Genomic DNA, 21,258 nt, shown 5'->3' with positions numbered 1-21,258 from the left:
TCACTTTAGGCCTGAACTGGTCTCAAACGTCAAACCTGAAACTGACTTCTTCTTTGCACTTATGGTCTTGACACCATGTGTCTAACACTTAATGTGGATTTGCTCCCAGAGGTCAGATGTTCAGATGAATGAATGTTAAATCATTCTGAGGACGTGTTGGAGCAGATGAGCTGGTTCTAGGACCCGTTTAGAAGTGGCCCAGGTCCAGTTCCAAAGGTAGAGCTGTCGTCCACCAATCGTAAGGTCAGTGGGTCGATCCCTGTCATGTGCCAGAGTGTCCTTGGGCAAGGCACTGAACTCCAAGTTGGGAATGGGTGAATGTGAGTGTGAATGAGTACCTCTAGGCAGTAAAGCGCTACACAAACGCAGGACCACTTACTTGGTCATTAATACTAGCTGAGCAATATATGATGTAGACCCAAAATATTACCTCAGCTGCAAGAAAAAATTATGACCTTTGACCCCAGAGTGCAGACAATGACCATCCAGAGCTTCATTAGAACCAGTGGAGCGTTGTTAACAGAGGTGTGTGAGAGAGAGGGCGAGTCGCTCCACGTCCTCTGAGCCTCCCTCCATCTTAGTACACGGATGGCGGGTTTGACTGCACGTGTGCGTTCGTGTGTGCATATTGCAGGGTTTTGGTTTTGTTGAATATTGTGCCTGTCTGTGTGCATGAAAGCAGTTTTCCACTCGCCTTCTTTCTCTCGGGCTTGTAGAGGAAACCCAGCGTTCTCATTTTGAGTCAGCTCACTGTTCTCTATGGAAACTTCACACACAGACATGGCGCACAGCGGAACACACTCGTAGTGCGAGTTTGTTAGCGATAAATTATAGATCCGTTATACATAGATCTGATAATATTTACTAGAGCAGGTTCATGTACTGGACACTGACCGGACGACCTGGTCTGTGAGTCTTTGCTGAGCAGCTTACTGTATAATGTAGTGTAATATTAATTTTAAGCGTCGCATTTTCTGCCCAGATCACGACTGTACATTCACTACAACAGTTTTTTCGACTTGTCTGTTGTGCGCCTGCACCTCATTTCAGGGTGAGCTTTTTTTTTAGGACACTGCCTTTAAACTTGAGAAACTGCATCATCAGCTAAAGGAACTACACAAACTATGGTGTAATTGCTGTCAGTTTTAATTACGTTTAATACATTTTTGTCTTTCTTATAAATAACAAACTAATGTTATCTACATACTTCTATTGTGCCATAAACAGGTTTTGATCAGGCTCCATTTCAAAGCCAGTCTTTTGTGTGGGGTGTAGTTCATTACAGGACTCAGGGTTTGCTGTCTTTTAGGTAACGCGACAGTAAAACCCTCCAGCGTCCATCGTCCCTGCACCAGGAAACACTCTCTCTATTTCTGCTAAAATTCTCCTTCCTTCCTTCTAAATCTCACATTTTGGGTTTTAAGGGGGTTGTGGTGAGTCGGTACGTGTGTGAGGGCTTGTGCCGCACGAGACGAGAGAAACGCATGTTTCCCATTTGGTTTTAAGGAAGTGCAGAGAAATTATGTTCTTTACGCAAAGGAGAATGTAATAAAGTCACATTGGTTGTCATCTGCCTCATTGTTGATTATGGGCTGTATTCACATTTCCGCAGTCGAGTGCTGAATTAGTACTTTGCTCATGTTCGGCTCCATTAAACAGACAAGCTTGCGTGCTCCATTACTGATCCGTTTACCTCTCGTTGGTGCTGGTGACGAGGCCATGGCCAAACTGAGGCTCTTGGATTGTAACTGTGAAAACATGCAATGCAGCGATGGCTGCTATGGAAAAGGTCTGTGCTCTCTCGAATGACCACCTTTTAAACTGGTGACCTCTGTTGCTCATGAAGGTCACAGAACCAGCGGTTGCTTGTGCTTCATTAGATTTCAAACTTGACGACTAAGCCTTTAATTACGTCTTCAGCTGTTCGTTCGGGTCTAATTGAGATTATTGCCAATGTCAGAAACAACATGTGGCGAAGCGTGTGAGATTTTTATCTATGTGATATATTGTGATGATATATTTAGACGTGATCGTGCTGACAACCCGTGTGCACCTCACAATGTGTTTTTCCACTCCTTGCTTCGACCTCGCGTGGCAGTTAAGTCTAACACACGAACTCAAAAGCACCGTAGAGACCTTCTATTAGACCAAGTCTATCTTTCCATTTCCTCTGTTCACACTGAGGTACTTAACCACATGCTCTTTTCCAATACCCAGCCTGGCTGTCGACTCTAAACGCAGACCATCATTTCTTTCCTACACCACTTTCAGTCTGAAGACTTGTCCACTACGCTTTCATTATGTGCGTTTGATATTGTTCACATTTTGGTGCAATATTTTCAACGGACACATGTGAAAGGCGAGACATTCAAAAGAAGCCGCTGTCTCAGACCCTGTGAGAAGCATATGTTTTTATTATTATTCATTTTTAAAGCATAACTATCCTATCACCTACAGTATTCTATATACATCTTATAGATCAGCCACGAACATGTAATAATTATATTCTTCGTTTTTTCTACCTCGTTTGTTCTTTGGAAACTGCAATTGGGAAAATCACAATTGCCATTTAAGGTTATGACGAATGACCAAAGAGACAAAGATGCGTGTGTTGGCAGAAATGGAGAACTGAAACTGCCTGTAACGGGCATCTTATAGATCAGCCATCAACGTGTAATATTTATATTCCTCGTTTTTTCTACCTCGTTTGTTCAGTCTTTACCATGGAAACTGCAATTGGGAAAATCACAATTGCCATTTAAGGTTATGACAGATGAAAAAAGAGACAAAAATGCGTGTGTGTTGGCAGAAATGGAGAACTGAAACTGCCGCTAGCGCGCCTCTAGCGCTGCACCTCTGGTCAAGTTCAACTTCAGGTTGAAAGGATGGAGCTGCTAAAACTCATTCGGACCATGTTAACAACCTGGCAACACTAACACTGTACTATTGTAATTATCTCTGACACGTTACTGTATCTGCAGTGCAGTGAGACGTGGAGGCAACAAGCAGTCTGGTCCTTCGACCTCTAAATTTTATCCTCTAAAAGATTTTCTATTCACTGATTAGCAGGATAATCACATACAATGAGAATAAACTGAAAAAGGTGTTAGCATGAACGCATGTAGCTACTGCATAGCATGAACACGTAAAGCTACTGCATAGCATGAACACATTAAGCTACTGCATAGCATGAACACATGAAGCTACTGCATAGCATGAACACATGAAGCCACTGCATAGCATGAACGCATGTAGCTACTGCATAGCATGAACACATGAAGCTACTGCATAGCATGAACACATGAAGCCACTGCATAGCATGAACACATGAAGCTACTGCATAGCATGAACACATGAAGCTACTGCATAGCATGAACACATGAAGCTACTGCATAGCATGAACACATGAAGCCACTGCATAGCATGAACGCATGTAGCTACTGCATAGCATGAACACATGAAGCTACTGCATAGCATGAACACATGAAACCACTGCATAGCATGAATACATTAAGCTACTGCATAGCATAAATACATTAAGCTACTGCATAGCATGAACACATGAAGCTACTGCATAGCATGAACATATGAAGCCACTGCATAGCATGAACACATGAAGTCGCTGCATAGCATGAACACATGAAGCCACTGCATAGCATGAACACATTAAGCTACTGCATAGCATGAACACGTGAAGCCACTTCATAGCATGAACACATGAAGCCACTGCATAGCATGAACATATGAAGCCACTGCATAGCATGAACACATGAAGTCGCTGCATAGCATGAACACATGAAGCCACTGCATAGCATGAATTATTGACAGGCGTTGCCTGTTAACGTCTTATATGCCGAGCAGTGTGCGACTAACCGGATGCAGTGTCCATCAAAAGTCAACGTCCGCAGTGAAAGGCAATAGTGAAGGCAATGACAGAGGCAGACAATGACCCAGCACAGACTGATGGGCTGAGTGAGTTTATATTGGGAAGCAGAGGGGAAGCACAGTTGTGGTGAATTGGACTGAAAGTGCAAGGAGTCTACTGAGGGAGCGAGAGGGAGTGGGCACGGTCCAAAGCAGAGGCGTGGCCTGGTGAGGGGGAAGGGTCCTGACACACACAGTCAGCTTCCTCCCCCAAGCTGTGTCTGAGCTGAACTCACCATCACATACAGTAGGGGAAGCTATAGGGGAAACATGTGTGATGCAATTTTTAATTTATCTTTTTCTATTTTTTATTTATTCATATGCATATAATTTATTTATATAACTCAAATTAACATGTAAATATTAATGTTCGGTATGAGGGTATGAACAGACATCTGATCGGGCACAATTCCTGCTTGTCTTGTGCAAAACTGGCGAATAAAAATGATTCTGATTCTGAAACTTGTTCGGCCTGAAACATTGGAAATCTTAAATCTTAACAGCGTGTTAACAAGTGTGTTATTATTGTAGAACGATAAAGAAATAGACTGGCTCGCAAACGTGGCTCCACTGAGGCTGACACAGGTAGAGCTGCTGCAGTTCTTTTCTGATGCCAATAGGGGTCAGTGAAGTTCAGAAATCCAAATATTTGCCTTTGTACCTTTTTTAATAATTCAGCGTCACGAAGATCGTCACAACATCCCACTCCTTCACTTGATTTTTAATTCATTTAGACTTTGGACCAGCCACAATTGACTGAAGATGGTAAGAGCCGGTTCATTATCCTGACACCTCACACATGGTGGGCTTGTGTGCACAACAGTGAGTCTGTTGCTGCTGTTTGGTTGCAGCAAACTGTGAACAACTGTACTAGCAGACGTACCGCTGCCTGAGCCCATGAGCAAACACACGCAGCCGCATGTTCCAGCACGTGCAACTCATGCTGTTAAACGGTCGAACACCAAATGGAGACGAATGAATGGACCCGAAGGTCTCTCATTCATTCATCGCTGAGCCGGATTCGATTCCTAGCGGATTAAGGAGCAGCAGCGACTAAGTGTTCCTCTGTTACAGACGTGATGGAGCCAGTTCAAAACATGAACGGATGCATGTGGGTGACCTCTCAGCATGGCGGAAGGTCCTCAGAGCCACACTGCTATTGTTCCCCGGCCTCTTACATTACAGCCAGTCAATATTGTTGTGGGCCTGGTCACACACACAGGCTGTTGGCCCAGGTGGTCACTATTGTCCTCCTGGTGGGGGGCATCGTGCTCCACTGCATGGGAACCAATGGCTTCTCCCTAAATGCACTAAATGAGCATCCTCATTAACCGTTAAAGTCACACACAAACATTTAAAGTAGATTTAGCCAATTATCAGTTTAATCGTGGTTTGAATCATCACGTGTCATTGACTGAAGCCTTTCCCCAGGTTTCCATCTCATACATACAGTATTTGCTGCAGTAATAGCGGTTGCTTGGCGTTAGTGTAAACACATGCAGGCACATATAAAGTGAGTCAGCTGTAATTAGCCCTACATTCCCTGGGGGTCTGGATGAAACCCTGAAACATCAGTTTGACAGGGTCATGTTGCTCTTTGTTCACGCAGAAGACGTTTCAGATGCATTTTTATACGATGTAATCTGTTTATTAGACTTTTCATCTTTCACTTTGATGCAGTAAACGAGTTATTTCAACTGTGTCCTAAGTGAAGCCCTCGTTTACCTCAACTCATATTAAAAGCAGACACAAACACAAGGTTATTTGTGATTAGTTTGAGTAAACGAACACAGGAGATGAAAGTTGTACCTGGAGTTCACGTTTCTCTGATTGGACTTTTTATTACATCCTTTGCTCGAGGTGTGACTAAGATTCATGCCTGTAACTGAGCTTCTGGGCTCTGGAGAAACACGACTGCCGTCACTTCACCCATGAAAACGATGGAGGTCAACAAAGAGCAAGGCATGAAACAGAAGCAGCGGATCCACACACATTTTCCCACACTCCGAGAAATTGATCAGAATTGATCCCATGTAAATGGGATTGATTGTCTTGTGCTTTTGTCTTTCTCTATTGATTTGTGTGCCTATACGGTGTGTGTGTGTGTGTGTGTGTGTGTGTGTGTGTGTGTGTGCGTGTGTGTGTGTGTGTGTGTGTGAGAGAGAGAGAGAGAGAGAAACACATGTAATGGACAAATTACGCAAGGTATTTAGAATGAGTCACACCTGCAGCTTCTATAAAGTTCCCTTTCGTAATGCAAACGGTAAATGTCTCAACATCAAGTTTTTTTCAGGCGACTCTGGAGCTTTTTATTTGAAATAGTTTTACATAAAGATATCGATATAATAAAAAGCACCAACAACGTTACAAGAAGAGCTGGTGTACTGATAAAACAAAGAGACAAAAGCACGACCCGTGTGAGAGACAGGGGGAGACAGAGAGACTTTTTTTCATGGGAGGAAGCACAGCCGCCTCCTCCCCCTTCTCATGTTGCTATATAAAGGGGGGGGGCCAAGCGGAGTATAAAGACGCTCACGGCGGCGGAGCGCAAACGCCGCGCCACGCGAGTCCGTGCTGGAGTCCGTTCCCCTTCAGCGCCACAGTCCGACGACACGGATGATTCCGCGTTTCTCAGCCGCTGCTGTTCGCGACGACTCGGGGATTTATTCCACTTCTTGTGCTTTTGGACCCGTGGATCATATTTGGGAGTGAATCGGTAGTTTTTGTGCCGCGCCGACAGACTTGTTGTCGGTGATGTCTCGCCGCTGACATGAATCCTCCAAGGTGAGTGGCGCCGAGGGAAACGCAGGTGCGTGTTTCTCTAAGTTACACTCACAGCTACACTTTATGCTGCAGGACTTCAGCGGCACTGTTTTAAATACAGGCTAATAAATAAAAGCTTTGCTTTTACGCACAGGATTATTTTACAGTAACCTGTGCTAATGTTACCCAGGACCTGTGTCAGTAAAGAATGCGTAAAACTGAACCTATTGAACTGACGACGGTCTGTTCTTATGCAACATTGTTGCAGTTGTACCGAGACGGAGCCTTAGAACTCTCAGCGCGCGGTCCTCGTTCTTTCCGGGGACCTCGCGCCGGCTTCGGTTCCTTCCCATCATGCTCGTCATGCGCATGAGGATGAAGCCGACGGCGTATTTCTCAGGATAAGCGTCGTGTTGGGTCCAAGTGTCACGCGTTGTGTGCGTGCAGATCGCTTTGTGCACGACAACAACAGCAGAGTGCGCGCGGTGTCTATCCGGCATCGCTCGCGCTGGGTCTTTTATAAATAACGTCAGGGCATTTTGAAGCGTTTCTGAACGCGACTGGTTTTGGTCCACACGTCAAACTTCGCGTTGTTATCGGTAAAGTCTGCGCTGCCGGTCCCTCCGAGCCTCCGTGAAGGGGCTCTGGTGGTTTGGACGCGTTCGGCCAGTCCTCCTGTACATTGTCTGCATTTACGCGTGTAGTTGTGTGTCTGTGGAGACTTTGACAACTGTTCCAGCCGTTTATGGGAAGCGGCGTTGCAAAATAAAGCTTCTCCGGCGGGAGGCGCGCACGCACCACTCGGTTTTAATAACCAGAACTAGTCCTCGGGCGCGCGCAGTGCACGCGACTGCTGCAGAATTCTATTAATGTCTTTATTGTTGTAATGCGCGTTATCTATCGTTTTCCCGTGTCGCCCACGGAAGCACAAGCACAGCCTACACTTACACGTTATCACAGTGCTGGTGCTGACGTGCTGATGGGCACACCAGAACCCTTAACGGCGCAACCTGAGAAAATGAGTCGTTTATCAGTTTTGCGGCGCGGGAGTTGCGGATTGCGTCTTTTTCCTACGGTACGTGCTCCTTTCTCGACGACGTGGCCGCCGATACGTTATCTTGTCCTACGCGATTAATGCGTCCGTCGCAGCTCTCGGATCTGCTCAAAAGCCCACGGGGAGCGCTCAGAAGTCCCCGTGGCCGGAGGACAGGCGCCGCTTAAAGCGCGGCTGTGGTTCTCGTTTATCCGTGCGTAAAAATGCGTAAAGGGGATCAACGTTTACAGTAAAGGCGCGTAAAACGCCCGTCGGCACGTGGAGACTTGGTGCTGATCATTTCGGATAACTTCTCCGCAGAAGTAGGTCACTGGCGCTGGCATTCCGCACTGAGGAAGCTGAAGTTTAGTCTGGACAAACAGGAAGCTCGACAACGAAATATCACTTCGATGAGTCTTTTTTGTCAAACGGTCCTGTAGAGAGTTCGTGTCGTTGATTAAAACCCGAACTGAAACTACTGTGTGGCTCAGTGTTTATTCTGACGCTTAAAGACCCGCATCACTGTGCGCCTGTTGATTTACTGTAAAAGGTGAGTTTCTGCGGCGCGCGCAGACGTTTCAGTCGGTGTGACGCAGTCACAGTGACTCCCGCCGCTTCCTTCACGCTTGGTGATTTTTTTCCTCACGAGCCAAACAAAGGCAACTCCCGTCAAACAATGGGGACGCGGCCGGTCTGGACAGGAAGCCCGCGCGTCCACGCGCCGTGAACTCCTCAAACCCTCGCCCCAACCCCGCTTATGGGTGCGGGCTGGAAGTGAGCTCGGACTCGGACTCGTTGCAGAGGACTGAAGACAAACGTGTGCGGAATTTAGTTCACACGTCCGCTCCGGTTTCATTTCTTCACGGCGATATTCGGTGATTACGGGAGGGGAACGGTTGGAGGTCCGGCGCTCCCGCTTGTCCCGGTTCTGGTCGACGCGCAGCAGCACGGCTCTCGGGCAGTGATGAAAGTCCAGGTTGACGGTGCCGCTCTGTCCATCCAACAGACCACCGAACCGCTCCGATGGCGTGACCGCCGTCACGGCGACGGAGGAGGGCGGGGGAGACCCACCAGGCGCCGGCGCCGCTGGAGCCCCGCGTTCGCACGGCGGAGGCGATCGGCGGCGTGGCCACGCCGAGCTCAGCGGGGACGAGCCGCCGGAGCCGCCGGAGCCGCAGTCCCGGCGCAGAGCCCGGTCCATCTCGCCTCTCGAGGGCCTGGGCGTGTTTCAAACGAGGTCTATTTTCCACCTCCCTCGCCGCCCCTCGAGTGGATATTTCTCCTCCGACGGCGACTCGGTGCCGAGCTCGCCGCGTTCCCCGAGGCCAGCGACGGCTGACACGAGCACGCAGACGCCGAGTCCCGCCTGCCAGGTGATGAACCACGCCCTGCAGCGCGTGAGCGAGGCGCACGGCGGAGGAGCGGGAGCGCAGCAGCACGGTGAGCACATGCGCCTCGCGCGCGTAGCCGACGCGCACCCACCGGTACTGAAGGAATGCGTGAAACGCTGCGTCGGCGGACGACGGAGTCTGAGTAGAAGCGCGTCTCTGCTCTGCGCCTGCGCGCAGGCACGTGCGCCAATCGAGCCACGAAACAATCATTATTACCTTTGAATGAGGCTCCAATAATACCTGGTGGTAGTGTTACAGAACAGGTGCAGTACCTGCTGAAATGTGTGGGTGTGCACCAGCAGTATGAAACCAGATACGGGCCAGACCCAGATCGCTGAGGCGTTCTTTGTCACACGTGGAGGTTTGGGCTCCTGCTTGTTACGACCCATCTCTGCCGATTCCATTGTAGTGACACTGTCTTTCCTGTCGAGTAACACCCGCCTCCGTTAAACCCTCCCAACCTGCAGGGGACACAGTCAAACAAGTAGTGGTCCAGTATTAAACATATGGATATACCTCCAAATGATGAGCAGACTGTCTAATACTAAGTCCATTGTCTCATGACATGTTGTGTGTCTGTGAGCGTGTTCCTTTGTGAGCTTAAGTCTCACATGGACACGCAAACGTGTTACTAGGTCTCTGTCTATCACCTCTCGCCGCCCGGACCTTGTCGTTATTTTTGGTGCTGGTTTGGATGTAAAAACAGAACCAGGCGCTAAAGTGTGTCACCTCTAGCAACAGACATTTGAAATAGTGTTTGTGTAAACACGCCTTTAAAACAACAAGGAGCCCTGATTTTAGCCCTCTCACTCTCGGCTAGAGTCGCCCGTCCCGTTGCTCGGTAACAAACAAACTTGGACCATGAGACTGAGATTTGGCACAAAACACAAAGAGCTAACAGTGAATTCGGTGATGATAAATATATCCTTTATGTAATGGCATGAAGTGTTTACTAACTTGATTTTCCCGGACTCTTCAAATTAAGCCATAATTCATGTTTCAGACGCAGACTATTAAACCTCAGCTTTAACCCCATCCACGTCTAGTTCTAGTTCTAATTCATTTGCCAGAAGCTGCACTAACCTCCATAAGCCGAGCGCATTTCAGCCTCTGGGCTTCACATAATAGCAGTGATTAGCTTCATTGCAGAGAAGGAGACAAACACAATAACAGTCAAAACAGAACCATGTGCGCATGTCACCCATTAAGTGCGCCAATCAAAGCAGCGTGCATGCGTGCGCAGCAGCCAAAATAGGCCTGCAGCTCTATTGTAAGACGCAGACAGACACTGTTTACCTCTCATCCAGTCTGCTACATCCATCAGATAGCACGGATAAGAGATAAACAGCACATCTCATCCACTATGTTGGTATCAGGAATGCTTGTCTGTCTGAAGATCAGGTTATCGCCCCGTCAGCTGCTCCATGGCAGCGTTATTACAGCTCCCGGGAGGAGGAGCTGCCTCAGAAACCACCCTCTAACTGGAAATCTCTAAGTGTGAATATTAGAGTGGTAAATGAAATGACAGCGCAGAGAAGCCTTGAACCTGCGGCTGAAGGGCTGAGGCTTGACACAGGATGACAGCAGGATGCACCTAGCAGTGAGAAGGGCCTGAGTCGTAAAAACGTAGACAGGAAGGAGCCCATATTTGGGCAAAGGGGCTCGTGTGTCATAAATCTGGAGGCCCAGGGACTGATAACAATGACAATCCAATGACTTCACAGGGTAAGAGCTGAGTGGGCAAAAGGCATGAGGGGGTGGTCGCTAGATAGCAGTGTGTGTGTGTGTGTGTGTGTGTGTGTGTGTGTGTGTGTGTGTGTGTGTGTGTGTGTGTGTGTGTGTGTGTGTGTGTGTGTGTGTGTGTGTGTGTGTGTGTGTGTGTGTGTGTGGTGTGTGTGTGTGTGTGTGTGTGTGTGTTGACCCCCCCCATGCTCTGCCTTCCTCTGCCTCTGCTTGTTAGCCTGGAGCGCTGCGTGTCAGCCATTAAAGCCCGTCTGGACCTGATCGGCGCAGTCGAGCGCCTCCGCGGATCCGCTGGAGCGCAGCCGCTTCAATATTGGCATATTCAGCTCCGGAGGATGTGAGAAATATTAAGTATAGGTTTCATGACGGCGCACATGAGTCATAACCGGAGATCAGTAAGAGGTCAGAGCCTTTCACAGTCATAGTGCAGTTCAGACTGAAATGCGACGGATCAACCACGAAAGCACAGGCGCTCGACAGCTCGCGTGGTCAACACGACGCTCCTCCTCCAAACCTTTATTATGATGAACCAGTTTCAGTGCGATGCTTAGAAAGTCGTCCATCGTTTCAGCTTCTCTGCTCTACTTCTCTAAACGAAGGGACAAGAACATTAGAGATAGTTCTGTGTTTTTATTCTCAACTTCAGGAATAACGTGTAGCACATCACATGACTTCATGAACTTCACCTTCTCTGCTGCTCGTTAACCTCCCAACTTCTTGTCACTTCCTTCCAGATCTTAGCGATAACCTTTGTCTCATGTTTGTATTGGAGCGATCGTCATTTTCGTGAAGTGTCTTTTTTATAGACTTCAAAGGCAGAATCCCAGGAGGTTTTGTGCAGCTGCTCAGGTGACGCTTTGTGGCCCGACATGACTTTGTTTCGGGATCATTTAATGAATTTACCCGTGTATTGGAATCAAGGAGTCGCTGTTGTGGAGCAGTATCAATAGTTATAAATGTACAGTCTGTGGTTTCTGTTGCTATTAGCACCAATCAATGAATCCTACTTAAATGTCCTGTTGCTGAACCGTGTTGGTTTCCAATAAGTCAAGCATCTTTGAAAAACCACTGCTTTAATGCGTATTTATCATTGAGATCTGCCCGTTGGTGCCCTCTCCCCTGCAGGAAGCCTTCCGAGCCCCTTTAGTGCACAGCAGCACCACTCAGCAGGGGACATGCAGGCCGTGGAGGTCGGACGGGAGCTCAGACGCATCGGAGACGACTTCAACAACCACCTCCTGGTAAGAACCAGTGGTCACGGCCCGCTTCATCTGCAGGAGAGCAGACTTTCCCTTACTTTGTTATTGCTGTGCTAAGTATTTCTCCAGGGTTTTATTTAATTTAAATAAACACAGTAACTGTCAGGCTGTGGAAGATGAGGACGGATCAGAACAGAGCAGAGCAAAGAAAAGTGGATCCAACAGCTTCCTCCTGAACCTGCAGCTCAGCACCGTTTAGTTTGCGCCGATTTATTGGATTCACGTGCACTTGAAGCGGCAGCGCTGCTTTGATGGGACATGCAGGTGAGGCGTTTACGGCCTCACTCAAGACATAATCACTTCATTGTCTGGGCTGAAATACCTGAAGGCGCTCAGACTGGGCTCCCTGTTAAACGGCGTAGCCGCAGTTAGAGTTCATTTCCTTTTGGCTTCTGCTTCAACACTGGCAGCATTTCTGCACGTTACATCATCGCCGCTTTATTTACTCCTGTGTCAAAGAGCTGACTGATGCTTTCAGGAGCAGGAACGGAGCCGCGCTGAGCGGAATGAAGCCTTAGAAGCATTAGACAGGAGCCGAACGATGCAGCAGCGAGGAAACAAGCGAGGCAAGGCAGGTTTGGAACCCGCAGCCGGAAGGACGTGGTGTCTGTTTGAGCTGCAGAACAATGGAGAAGCAGAGAAAGAGGAACGCTGGGCTGCTTCCCCGTTGGAGGCCTCGGTGTCGCGGGACCGGAGAACATGCCCGGTTCCACACAGCAGGGTGCCTCACCTCTGAGTCACACACTGCTCAGGTTAAACACAGGTAGCGGTCCAACTCAGAGATGGCTCCTTTTAAGGGCTTCTTAGGAAATGCCTTTGGCCACGGAGCGTTTTAAAACACACGTGACCTACATTCTGACGTGTCGCTGAACAAGCGTGTCCTCGTGAGTCGAGCGCTGACTCCTGTTGTTTGGGGGAATTCTCCGGCCTTGGCCTCCCTGGATTCTGGGGGAGCTGATTCGTCGTTAGTCACGTCTGGATCCCGTCCATCATGATGGACTGGGCTGAGGTCCGGGTGATTCAGGCAGCTGAACACCTGGGCCTGGAACCTGATTCCCAGCCTGGCCTTTCTGTCCTGCCATGTCCTAAAACAAAGCGATGTCCTAATTCACAGCTTGTGGTGCACAGGTCGACTAATGCGTGGTTCAGGTCTCAAGTCTAGAATGAAAAAACAAGGGGAGTTGACTCAGATTTAACAGATATCAGAACCATGGACCATGAGGATGCCAACATTTGTGTTGTTAATAACTGTGAGAGGGACTCAGACACAGGCTCAGGCGAGTTATTGTTACTTAGATCAACCTCACGTTATAATTACAACCCCACGCATGCGTTACATGGACTAATGTGTCCATGTAACGCATGTGTCGTGGTTGTTTTTGTAAATGATAACAAGCTTGTTCCTGTGAGGTGTGCTATTGTTGATGCTGCCTCGGGGCCTCAGCACCTCAGGCTTTAAAGTGACTCACATCATCTGAGATTGCACTCCCACGCAAACGCAGGTGTTTCCCCCCGGTCCACTTGGTTTTAGGAGATGCTATCAAATAAAAAAACCTCTGCACACACACAGCGGTAAAGCGTTGGCTAATTCATCAGGAAAATATGTTTAGACATTGTTGGGTGATGAGTGTCTCCCTCTTTATGTAATGCAGGATGTACTCCAACCACAGAACTGAGCTGTCGTGAATCCACACACACACACACACACACACACACACACACACACACACACACACACACACACACACACACACACACACACACACACACACACACACACACACAGTGTCTGTGACACTAAGCTGTGGTGTGTGTATTCACTACAGCCCAGTCCTGTGGTTGGTGTACTCAAAGCACAAGGTCTAATCATCCTGCCAACACACACACACACACACACACACACACACACGCAGATGTTTAAACTATTAACACGCTGCCATTTTTCAGCAAGAGGTGAAACCCTTTGTCTCGAAGACAAAAATAAAGGTGACAACGATGGTGGACCGGCTGCGTGTCGCCAGCGGGACGCTGGTGTTTTTGTTTGTTCAGAGCACAAAGAGCAGGAGACGAGACCCCAGCGTTCAACGGTTTAGAGCTGTTTCTGGTCGGTAGCTAAAGTACAGGCTCCATTCCTCTGTACGTTCAGAGCTCTGAACATTAATGCAGCTCTGATTTCTGTTTCCACCTTTCATAGTAGGTTTGTTTTAAGACAAAGAAGAAAAAGGGGAAGTTTTAAATCAGTGTCACTGGCTTTATTTCCTTTTCGAGCATTTCTGACGGATCTAATGACTCCATACCAAGAAATGGACACGTTTTAAACACTGTTGCATAAATTTGGTATTTGATAGTATGCGAGACTTTCAGTTTTGATCCGTAACTTCAGTAGTAGTGGTGTGTGTGTGTGTGTGTGTGTGTGTGTGTGTGTGTGTGTGTGTGTGTGTGTGTGTGTGTGTGTGTGTGTGTGTGTGTGTGTGTGTGTGTGTGTGTGTGTGTGTGTGTGTGTGTGTGTGTTGTGAAGAATACTGCAGTAATAAAATAACTGCCTGACATAGAGATCTTATCTACACAGTTTCAGTTGTTTTAAGAACTGAAACAATTAGTTGCTTGATTCATTGAAAAATGAGTCAGCTCACAAAGTGTAGTTGTGAGTTCTATGTTCTTTGGTGCCAGCGCTGGCTTCTTTCTCAGCTCATACGCTGTGATGGTGACGCTGCAGGGACTCCATTCTGGCGTCTGGGCAGGTTTTCGTAGTGGAGGAGCGAGGTGGACGGAGGGTGATGAGAAAAAGCTGATGTTTGCGTCGTGTGCGTGCACTAGTGCCTGCGAGTGCAGCCTTGTTTACAGAGCTATTTTTAAGAGGCAGCATAGTAAGTTGTGGTTGCCAAACAAAATCACATGAGCTCTTTGGAACGGGCTGACTCAATGTTTCCACTGCGAAGGGAGAGAGAGAGAGAGACGCGAGGCGAGGGAGAAGCCGAGTCCCTCCAGCTCCGTGCATCGGTTTTACAGGTTGTCCAGATGAAACCCTGTCACAAACCTGACGATAGCGTTACCGATTATACTGCATCAGCTCAAAGGTCAAAGGTCAAAGGTCAGCCTGCAGCTTGCCCGCTGAGGGCCACATCTGCTTCTTCGCTGACTGATCTTATCCAACATGTATGTTCATAACAAACCTGCTGCTGATGGTTTCTAATTTGAAGCCTCAATAGATGAACAAAGCTCGCATGTGTCATAAACGATGAACTTTAATAAGTTTAATGACTTTTATGTATTTAGGCCATAAATCTGCCAACACGCTCTCTTCCCTCGTCGTGACAGTCAGATCACTGCAGTGGTTTGTGAGGTAAGAACAGAGTAAGAAACTCTCACTTATAAACCACAAACGTGGTGCCTGGCTTCCAAACGTGCTTTGAGGACGCGGGTCTTTAATGTGCGCTACGATAAATGCTGCTCTAAGCGAATGAGCGCGTCAACAGGAAAGTATCATTTCCTCTAAAGACCAGAGAAGATGCAACTTTAGCGGCCATTATTCAGGAGGAAGCTCTGCTGCGCGATTGCAGTAGCCGCCGAGAGCGCGCTTCCGGATGGAAGCAGAGGCCGAAGTCACGGGCGTTCGCTGCCAAACTCAGCGACAGACTCTTCTCACACTGGGGTTTTACAGCTACAGCAGCTGGGTTCCAGAAAACCTGGACGGCGCCCGAGGCCCGAGGCCCGAGGTCCGAGGCCCGAGGTCCGAGGCCGTGGGAGTCAGGATGCGATTGGACGGCTTCATTCACAGTGGGTGGCCTTCAGGAGGGGCCTCCTGTCTGCTGCTGTCTGTGTGAGGTCACCGTGTACAGTATTCTGTTTATACGGATTTGCGTCAAGACAAGACATTAAGCTGTAAATAGGATCATATCACAAAAGGGTTACAGTAAGATTTCTGAAAATAGCATTAGAGGACATCCCATTCACTGGGCCTTAATGGATGCTGAGAAAAAACACCCCATCTCATCCCATCGCATTGTCTTTGGCAGATGGCCTTCCTGACCTAACATCTGTTTCCGGTTTTGAAAGTGGCAACACCTTCGGCTAGATTTGAGGATTCAAACCCGCGAAGGCGTCAGGAGCGCGGCGGCCAGTTAGTTCCCACTGGCCTGTGGTTATTCTTAGCGACTCTCAGCCCCACCAAACAGGAACCTTGTTTCTGGCGTGTTCCTTTCGCTGCCAAGCTTTCTAATGCGCATCCCCTTTTTGCCTTGTCAGCCAGAGGTGAACTTGCTGGTGATGGACTGGTTCCCAGTGCCAGGGTGAGAGGGAGAGAGCGAGCAAACACCTGTTTGAGTCAACACTGTGCAAACGTGTGCTGGAATGAGTACGGGTAAAACGGTTGAGGTGAACACAGTGAAGGCATCCAGTAGCTACAGCAGGTGATAAGCTAATATTTAGAGCTGTAAATACCAGCACCAGTTTGCTTCTAACCACCACTGCCATCAAAACCCCGTGTTTCTGTGTGACACGCGGTGTCTTTCCCAGATGAACGCTCTCGTGTTCATCTGTGTTGTTTTTTTTCTTTTTTCTTTGTTCTCTATGCCCTCTACATGTGATGGGAAACGCAACTTCACTCTGAACACACACACACACACACACACACACACACACACACACACACACACACACACACACGTACAGTAAAACACACTTTGCATGCGGTCATATGTTGAAAAGAGACAGTAAAGAAAGTTGTGGCAGGATGTAATGTTGCGAACTATACTTACCTGCTTCCTGTGGATGTAAATATACTGTGTGTGTGTGTGTGTGTGTGTGTGTGTGTGTGTGTGTGTGTGTGTGTGTGTGTGTGTGTGTGTGTGTGTGTGTGTGTGTGTGTGTGTGTGTGTGTGTGTGTGTGTGTTCACGCCCGTTGACCCTTTGATTTTGACTCATCAAAGGACCCTGTGGCATCTGGCACGCCCCCAGCAGGGACCTGACTATTAGTGGGGTCCCGTTAGCAGCTGTCGCTAACCTCTCTCTCTCGCGTCTGTTGCAGGAGGTGGCGGGCCGGCATCCATGGGTGGTGATCCAGCCCATCCGCGTTCCACACGTCCACCAGGACCCCGCCGTGGTCCTCTGCCTGGGCCTCCTGCTGCTGGTGATCGGACGGATACTCTACTCACAGGCCGGCGCCAGCAGCCACCCTCAGGTGTAGCCTCCGACGGGCCTGGCCCGCGTAGCGCTTCCGCTCCATCTCGCATCCATGCTCCTTCTCCCGCTGCACCCTTCCGCTTCCCGCATGCGGAAGTCGACTCCGGGATGCGGATGGAGGTCATTTGGTGACACTTTTAAGGAACTCGTGGAGACGTGGACTTGTGTTTGCACTTTAGTTGCACCTTCACGGCCTCCGAGCCTCTGCAGTGCAGCCAAAGAGCCTGGATGTGTGCACTGTCCCGGTGCAGAGGAAGTGATGTCACCTGCAGGAAAGATGAAATGTGCCTTGTACAGTTTCCTGTTTTCCTTTTTTAGCTTCTTGTGTGTTTTTATTGTGCAGAAATTGATTCCCTGGACAATGCACACCCAGGGTTGTTGACTGTCATGACTACTCAAGTTTTGTGGGAACAAAGTGGAACAAGCAGCCAGGACACAATCCTTCCGAACTGTGCCTTTGGTCTTCCCCGTTCGCTCAGTAGAACCAGTGATTCCAGCATCTCACAGGAATCGCACCCTCAAGATATGAGCAATAATTGGTGTGAACATAAATAGAGTAAGATGTTCTATGAATATGTGTGTGTGTGGTGTAAGCGAAGGGCTGATGGCTGATGCAGAATGGAAGCTCACAGCCAGAAGAGATCATCACCACTCATACTTCACATCCACATAAACTAATACATCTTAATGACAGAATGTTCTTTACTTTCATGCCATATTTTGAAACCTGGGTCAAGCTTTGGGTGAAATAGCTCAATACTCTGGATCATTGTCTCATCAATGTGACTTTATTGTATTAATCAATTTAGAATTAGGCCAAACCCAGTTGACGCGTTAGATCTGGTTACGTAACTCTCACGACTCAAGTACAATGAGCCAACACCAAGCACTGATTCCTGTTTGTGTCAATATTGTTTTCCTAAAAAGAAGCATTAAGTGGTTTTATTTGTTTTTGGTCGTATCATTGGTAAAAGTTTTGCACGTTAATACTCAAAAGCAGGAGCAGTAAAAAAAGAATTAACTCAAGGCAGGAAAAAAAAACTGTTAACGAAATCCTCAGTTCTATGAACCATCTGTGTTTTTTTTTTTAAATTGCTTTCATAATTTGTTGGAAATTTCCAAAGCACTTTGTTATTAGCGTAGCCGTTCTGGGTTTTTGGTCTTAACGTTCCGTCAGAGGGAGTGGCGCCGGCTGGTCTTCATATGTTGACAAGGTCGTGTTATCCGTTTATTAGCGCCTGTTAGTCATGTGACGCGGCACTTCGTGTGTTCACAGCTGCAACTGTACACGCGTTAAGATCCATGCGAGCGTCGCTGTGACTTTCTGAGTTTTCTGGAAACATTGTGCGGATGAAATAGAACGGAAGCAACTGTTTGTGCCTCTGACGCGACGACGATCTTCTGCTGAGGATAAGAATGACGATGAATTATAATAATCACCAAGAGACGAACACGACTGCTAAAGTTAAAGACACCCTGTGGTTAAAATGAATCATTTCTCTTTTAAACGTTAACGTGTTTGTGTATGTTTGTTTAAGCGTCACTGTACCACACTACTCCTGTTTGACAGCGTCCACATGCATCGCGTGCGACCCTCGGGCCCTTCACCGCGCTGCTTTCGCCCGCTTTCACCTGCTGTGGAGCTCGGAGGCCTTGTCTGCGCGCTGCCTTTCTTTATTGTGCCGTGTGAAACCTAAGACCTCATTCTGAAGTACTGTATTAGAGCCGGCGTTTGAGAGGACAGCGTGGCCGTGAGGAAACCGAGAGAGCGCCCGGCGTCTGCTGATGCCGCGTTGGGAGGTCTGAGCGAATGCCGCGCTTGCTCCCATCAACACCGCTGGAGACAGCGGCTTCGGACGTTATCACGCCATTCAGTGGTCATTATCAGTGGTTATCAGCCCATACGTATGGACCGGTAGGTGACCACCTACCTGCTGGCAGCGGTGAATAGGTGCAGTAGGTCGCTGTCATTGATCAGGTTGATCACGGCTCGGATGATTAAACCAGCAGAGTCAGTAGGGGCGCTGTTGAGCAGTTGTTGTTCAGACGGGAGGATCGAAGTTTTTAATTTTGATTTATTAGCGAGAATAACTTACCAAGTAGCTAGCGGTACTGTGTAAGCTAACTGTAACCTGAACCCCCCACCCGTTGTCCAGCCCTAAACCACAATAACGTCCGAAGCCGCTTAACATAGCAGCTTAGCTAGCTGCTAGCTGTTAGCGAGGAGGCAGAGCAGGCACCTACCGGTCCGTACGAATGCGCTGATAAGTTCTCATCAGCCCATTCGTTATGGCTGATAACATCCAAGGGGGTGCAGCAGATGCTTTGGCTTCCGCCGCCGCTGATTTGTGTCCGCTTGAGCTTCGCTGAATCCCCAAAAAACAAAAGAATCACTGAGGCCACGCGTGAAAACATGGCTGCACTGTGACGCGCGACCGTTGGAGTTCAGGCAGAAATAGAGTCTGACTCCAGATGACCCAGTAAAACTGTAGCAGTGTGATGTCCTCTCTTTGTTTATACTGATATTATACACTGAAAATATTATAATTATACTGTTTTAATGTCTTGAAAACACTTTAAACAGGTGTAAATAAAGCATTTTTCAACTTTTTACATTAAACTGCTCCAGTGATTTATTGCACAGTGCCCGTTCGGCAGTTGAAGCCTGTTATTGTTCTTTAATGTGCAGCGTCAACCATCGCAGAGAAAGTGAAGAAAACTAGAAGACGTTCAGCAAGCTGCTATTGATTCCACTGGTCTGATGCATCAAGTGTAGACTCAGAGCAGGGAGGTGCCGGGTGTCGAGTCAGTGGACTTTGTTGGGAAAAAAGTTTATTTGACTGAAATGAGGAAAGAAATCTTTCATTTTCGCTTCTTATTTTCTTTCTCCTGTTTCCCTTTGTCCTTTTGTGTATGTGTGTGTGTGTGTGTGTGTGTGTGTGTGTGTGTGTGTGTGTGTGTGTGTGTGTGTGTGTGTGTGTGTGTGTGTGTGTGTGTGTGTGTGTTAATCTGCAGGACGTGGAAAGTACGGTTGCTTCCAAAGTTTGACACAAACACACAGATAATTATATGTCTTACACACACAGAGCTCATTAACGCGAATGCACGTACACACACGCGCACACACGCGCACGCGCGCACACACACACACTAAAGGGCAAAGCGAGGAGGAAGAAAGAAAATAAAAAGAGCGACTCAGGAACCAACTCATGCCTGATGCCTGACTCAGAGAAGTCCGGTAGGGTGGATTCTGCAGGGAGGGGTGGCTTAAGGTGACCCTTTGTGTTCTTAAGGTGGTAGGACAAACTAAACATTTTGTCACGCATTTTTTTTACTTTTGCTGAAAAAACAGCGCCGTCCAACAATGTGCGAATGTGGAAGACGTTTGTTTAAACACTGAACCCTGAGGCTGATAAGGGTCTATTACAGGCTCCACGATTACACGACTCAGCAGCTGGAAAGGGTGGGAGTCTAGAGTGACTAAGGTTTGGTGGGGAACAACAGGTTGTGTTTTGATCGTCATGGCAACAACAGCTCTGCATCTGTTTAAGAGTTGGCCCTGAGAGGGGCCTTAGAGGACCACCAACCTAGAGACCCCGAATGAGATCCAATGAGTTAAAACCAGAAACAGGAGTTAAATGAAAGATCTCTCTGACCCTCCTCATGGTGTGACTCCTCATGGTGTGACCCCTCATGATGTGACCCTTTATGGTCTGAACCCTCCTGGTCTTGACCCCTCATGGTCTGACCCCTCATGGTCTGACCCTTCATGATGTGACCCTTTATGGTCTGACCCCTCATGATGTGACCCCTCATGGTCTTGACCCCTCATGATGTGACCCTTTATGGTCTGACCCTTCATGGTCTGACCCTTTATGATGTGACTCCTCATGGTGTGACCCCTCATGATGTGACCTTTTATGGTCTGACCCCTCCTGGTCTTGACCCCTCATGGTCTGACCCT

General features: G+C 48.1%; 1 protein-coding gene across 1 annotated transcript; it reads left to right on the top strand.

The window, feature by feature from the left end:
• Window positions 1-6,487: 6,487 nt before the first annotated feature.
• On the top strand, window positions 6,488-19,914 carry bcl2l11 (BCL2 like 11). The gene is made up of 4 exons (XM_029127450.2): window positions 6,488-6,708; window positions 8,727-9,160; window positions 11,980-12,095; window positions 17,140-19,914. Exons 1-4 carry the CDS (start codon window positions 6,695-6,697, stop codon window positions 17,296-17,298), a joined length of 723 nt encoding a protein of 240 aa, XP_028983283.1. The 5' UTR covers window positions 6,488-6,694; the 3' UTR covers window positions 17,299-19,914.
• The last annotated feature ends 1,344 nt before the right edge of the window (window positions 19,915-21,258 follow it).

This window comes from Betta splendens, chromosome 15 (genome assembly GCF_900634795.4).
Source record: "Betta splendens chromosome 15, fBetSpl5.4, whole genome shotgun sequence".
Taxonomy (NCBI): Eukaryota; Metazoa; Chordata; class Actinopteri; order Anabantiformes; family Osphronemidae; genus Betta; species Betta splendens.
The sequence above is the reverse complement of the archived record's forward strand: the minus strand, read 5'-3'. Positions and strand labels throughout refer to the sequence as shown.